We start from the raw sequence: 5,351 nt of genomic DNA on the forward strand, positions 1-5,351 counted from the left end.
AACTAACACAATAAGTTCATAACCTAAATTCCTAATTCCAAACATACAATTAATCATAAACCCTATTATAGGAAGAGAACCCCACCCTTACCTTGTTTGGATTGAAGAAAACTCTACAACCCTAGCACTTGGATTCAGATTTCTCCAAGCTTGCTCTCCTCTTCAAGACCTAGCCCCCTCCAAATGTCTTCTATTTTTCTGGTTTTCTCTCCACTCCTCTTCCTCTTACTAACACTAAAAACCTAATTTTATCAAAATATTGGGCTTAGTAATTAACACCCCCACTTCTCTATTCTTTACTAAATCAAAAATAGGCCCAATAAACTCATTAACTCAAAATAAAAATTAAAATACTATTTCTAATAATATTCCACTTTTTATTCTATTAAAACAAAATCTGATTATTTAATATACCGACTTATTACTCAATAGCTCATTTTTACGGTCTAATCTCAAATACTCAGAAAATTCCCAAAACGCTACATATTAGCTTATTAATATTTCTAATACTAAAAATATTAAAATTTCTGATTAAATGTCGATCCGCTATCCCGAACTAATACCGACTAAATCGCTTAAAACACAAAAATTCAATAAACATCACAAACGTCTAAATTAAGCGAATAGATAAATTTCCGGGTGTTACAACTCTCCCCCACTAGAATATTTTCGTCCTCGAAAATAGAAATTTACCTGATTCAAATAACTCGGGATAGGAGTCTCGCATCTTGCTCTCCAGCTCCCAGGTTAGGCTCTCACCAGCAGCTCCCAACCAGACAACTTTCACCAATGGAATCTCTTTGCCTCTTAGAACCTTCACTTCGCGATCCACAATTCGCACAGGCATCGTCTCTACTGTGAGATTATCGCGCACTTGCACATCGTCCATCCGAATCACATGAGACGGATCTGAAACATACTTCCGGAGTTGTGACACATGAAACACATCGTGCAGATTAGCAAGATTTGGCGGTAACGCCACATGATAAGCAACCTTCCCAACTCGATCTGATATCTGATACGGACCAATAAAGCGAGGAGTGAGCTTCTTAGACTTTAGAGCTCGCCCAACACCAGTCACAGGTGTGACTCTCAAAAACACATGATCACCAGCTTGAAATTCTAAATCCTTCCTTCTCTTATCATGGTAACTTTTCTGCCTACTCTGAGAAGCTTTCATCTTATCTCGAATAAGCTTCACTTTCTCCGTAGTCTCCCTAACCATCTCGGGTCCAAGTACCACACTCTCACCCGACTCGTGCCAACATAATGGAGTCCTACACCTCCGACCATACAACGCCTCAAAAGGTGCCATCCCAATACTAGAATGGTAACTGTTATTGTAAGTGAACTCAATCAACGGAAGATAAGTATCCCATGAACCTCCCTGCTCAAGAACACATGCTCTCAACAAATCCTCCAATGACTGTATAGTTCTCTCGGCTTGACCATCTGTCTGTGGATGATACGTCGTACTCAACCTCAACTTAGAACCCAACGCCTCTTGCAAACTTCTCCAGAAATCGGAAGTAAACCTCGGATCTCTATCCGACACAATACACAAAGGTACACCATGCAACTTCACAATCGTCCTGACATATAACTCTGCTAACTTCGCAATCGGGAATGTGATGTTAATAGGTATAAAGTGTGCTGACTTCGTAAGCCTATCAACAATCACCCAAATTGAATCAAATCCTCTCAAGGTATTAGGTAATCCCGTTACAAAGTCCATCGAAATGCTATCCCATTTCCATTCTGGAACTTCTAACGGTTGCATCAATCCTGCAGGCTTCTGGTGTTCGATTTTTGACTTCTGACAAGTCAAACAAGCATACACAAACTGTGCCACATCACGTTTCATACCGGGCCACCAAAACAAACCCTTCAAGTCTTGATACATCTTTGTAGCTCCTGGATGAATACTTAAATTGCTTCTATGACTCTCTTCAAGAATCGCCTTCCTAATCTCTTCATCATCAGGAATGCAAATACGATCTCGGAATCTCAACACACCACGTGCATCTAACTTGAAATCACCGTTCTCAAGTCGATCGCTTCCCACCATCAAATCCACCAACTTCACATCTAGCTTCTGAGTCTCTCTAATATTGTCAAGGAAGTCATTGTTAATCTTCAACATTCCCAACATAACACTATGCGGTGTCACTTCGCAAACCAAACTCAAGTCTCGGAACTTCTCAATCAACTCCAACTCTTTAACCATCATAGCCGACATATGCAAAGTCTTTCGGCTCAAAGCATCAGCCACAACATTAGCCTTTCCGGGATGATAGTTCAAACCGAAATCATAATCCTTCAACAATTCAAGCCACCTTCGCTGCCTCATATTCAACTCTTTCTGATCAAAAAGGTACTTCAAACTCTTATGATCGCTAAACACTTCAAATCTAGAACCATAAAGATAATGTCTCCAAATCTTTAACACAAAGACAACTGCAGCCAACTCAAGATCATGCGTAGGATAATTCTTTTCATGGATCCTCAACTGCCTAGACGCATAAGCAACCACTTTACCATTCTGCATAAGTACACCACCTAACCCCATCAAGCAAGCATCACAGTACACAACAAAAGGCTCTCCTGAATTAGGCAAAGTCAAAACTGGAGCCGACGTCAATCTCTTCTTCAACTCATTGAAACTTTCTTCACATTGAACGTCCCACACAAACGCCTTTCCTTTGCAAGTCAATCTCGTCAACGGAAGTGCCAACTTAGAAAATCCTTCGATAAACCGTCTATAGTAACCCGCTAAACCCAAGAAGCTTCTAATCTCAGTAGCTGACTTCGGAGTCTCCCATTGTAACACAGCATCAACTTTAGAAGGATCCACGGCAATGCCACTACCAGAAATAACATGACCAAGGAAACTAACTTCATGCAACCAAAATTCACACTTAGACAACTTGGCATACAACTGCTTCTCTTTCAGAACTTGCAACACAATTCTCAAATGCTCTTCATGCTCTCCTTCAGATTTAGAGTAGATGAGAATGTCATCAATGAATACCACCACGAACCAATCCAAGTAAGTATGAAAAATACGGTTCATGTACTCCATGAATACTCCCGGCGCATTAGTGACACCGAAGGGCATCACCGAATACTCGTAGTGTCCATACCGAGTCCTGAACGCGGTCTTCTGAATGTCATCTTCTTTTACTCTAATCTGGTGATATCCGGACCTCAAATCAATCTTAGAAAACACACTAGCACCCACCAATTGATCCATCAAGTCGTCAATTCTTGGAAGTGGATACTTGTTCTTTATCGTCACTTTATTCAACTGCCGATAATCAACACAAAGTCTCATACTTCCATCTTTCTTCTTTACAAGCAATACGGGTGCTCCCCACGGTGATACACTTGGTCTTACAAACTTCTTCTCAAGCAACTCTTCTAATTGCTTCTTCAATTCAGATAACTCTGATGCAGACATCCTGTACGGTGCCATAGAAACAGGTCTGGTACCAGGTACAAGATCAATCGTAAACTCAACTTCTCTTTCTGGAGGTACATCAGGAATGTCATCAGGAAACACTTCAGAAAATTCTCTCACCACCTTTAACTCATCAATTCGAACTTGATTCTCAAAAGACAAGGACGCCATCAATGAGAACATTTGTGCTTCGTCTTGCATCAGTTGCTTCAACTGCTTACCATTCAACAAACCAACTCCTTCTTCTTCAAGGGAAGAAAATCTCACCGTGTTGTTAAAACAATTGATATGAACGTAGTTGCGTTTCAACCAATTCATACCCAATACCACATCCAAACCAACAAGCGGTAAACACACAAAGTCAACAACAAAGTCCCTATCAAAGATTGACAGAGGACAATCCAAACACATTAGAGAAGTAGTCACCGTTCCCTTAGCGGGGAGTTCGACAACCATTTCTCCATTCATAGCAGACAAAGTAAGACCCAATCTTTTCACACAATCAGCAGCAATAAAACAATGAGTGGCACCGGTATCAATAATAGTAATTAAAGGAATGCTATTAATGAAACAAGTACCTCTAACAAGGCCATCCTCACTAGATGTCTGAGTTCCTGACAAAGCAAACACTTTACCACCTACAGTTGTCTTCTTTGGCTTCTGACACTGGCTATCAAAATGCCCCTCCGCACCACAGTTAAAGCAAACAACATCCTTATGCTTACAATCAGATGACATGTGTCCCGTCTTACCACAACGATAACACCTCTTCATATCAGTAGTACAAGCATTGCTCTTATGACCAGGTCGACCACATTTGAAGCATATAATCCTAGCAGGAGCATCTCCCCCACTAGTCTTATGACCATGAGTAACTCTTTGCTTCCCTTTACCAGCATCATACGGTTTCTCGCGGCTTTGTTGATTCTTGCCCCTCTTCTCATTAATAACACGATAATGAGCATTGTTGTCCTCCTCATAAATCCGACAACTATCCACCAAATCAGCAAAAATACGGATCTTCTGGTAACTAACCGCTTTCTTGATTTCTGGATGCAACCCATTCTCAAACTTGATACACTTGGAAAACTCACCATTCGCACCATTATAGTATTGGTAAAACTTAGCCAGCTCACCAAACTTAGCAGCATACTCCACAACAGACTTGTTCCCTTGTTTCAACTCAAGGAATTCTATCTCTTTCTTACCACGGACATCCTCAGGAAAGTATTTCCTTAAGAACTCCATGCGAAACGCAATCCAAGTGATCTCCTCACCATGAGCCTCCAACCTCCTACGGGTCTCTAGCCACCAATCATCCGCTTCCTTAGCCAGCATATGAGTGCCATATCTAACCTTCTGTGCAGGAGTACAATCCATAACACGGAAGATTCGCTCGATCTCCTTCAACCAATCAAGAGCACCATCAGGGTCATGCGTACCCTTGAACACCGGCGGATTCTCCCTTTGGAAAGTCGCCAAACTACGAGATCCTGCATTCTCGTCACCATTAGGTTGGTTCTGCATAGCATGAGCCATCGCTTTCAAAGCAGCAGCTATCGCAGCGTCATTCCTCCCAGCCATAGCGTCACTACAACACAAAAACAATCAGCACAAACAACAATACATGATTGTTAGACTACACTACGACTCTACACTTGGCCGAACAAGACCAACCAGGCTCTGATACCACTAATGTAACACCCCAATTCTACCCACGGAATTTAAATAAAATCAGAGTATAAAAATTCATAAACAAACAATTGAGGTATCACATAATCATTCTCAAAGACAATTCACCTCATCGCATAAAGCGGATACATAGCATTCACAAATATGGAAGGACTGAAAACATCAAATAATAGTCTTTAACATGAATTAACTTCCATAG

General features: G+C 41.1%; 1 protein-coding gene across 1 annotated transcript; it reads right to left on the bottom strand.

Annotated features, from left to right (window-relative positions):
* Positions 1-405: 405 nt before the first annotated feature.
* On the bottom strand, positions 406-4,999 carry LOC131625082 (uncharacterized). Its single transcript, XM_058895981.1, has 6 exons — positions 4,738-4,999; positions 4,039-4,509; positions 3,500-3,918; positions 1,927-2,134; positions 760-909; positions 406-479 (listed from the first exon to the last, which is right to left on the bottom strand). Exons 1-6 carry the CDS (start codon positions 4,997-4,999, stop codon positions 406-408), a joined length of 1,584 nt encoding a protein of 527 aa, XP_058751964.1.
* Between the last annotated feature and the right edge of the window lie 352 nt (positions 5,000-5,351).

The sequence above is a fragment of the Vicia villosa genome, unplaced genomic scaffold (assembly GCF_029867415.1).
Source record: "Vicia villosa cultivar HV-30 ecotype Madison, WI unplaced genomic scaffold, Vvil1.0 ctg.000182F_1_1, whole genome shotgun sequence".
Taxonomy (NCBI): domain Eukaryota; kingdom Viridiplantae; phylum Streptophyta; class Magnoliopsida; order Fabales; family Fabaceae; genus Vicia; species Vicia villosa.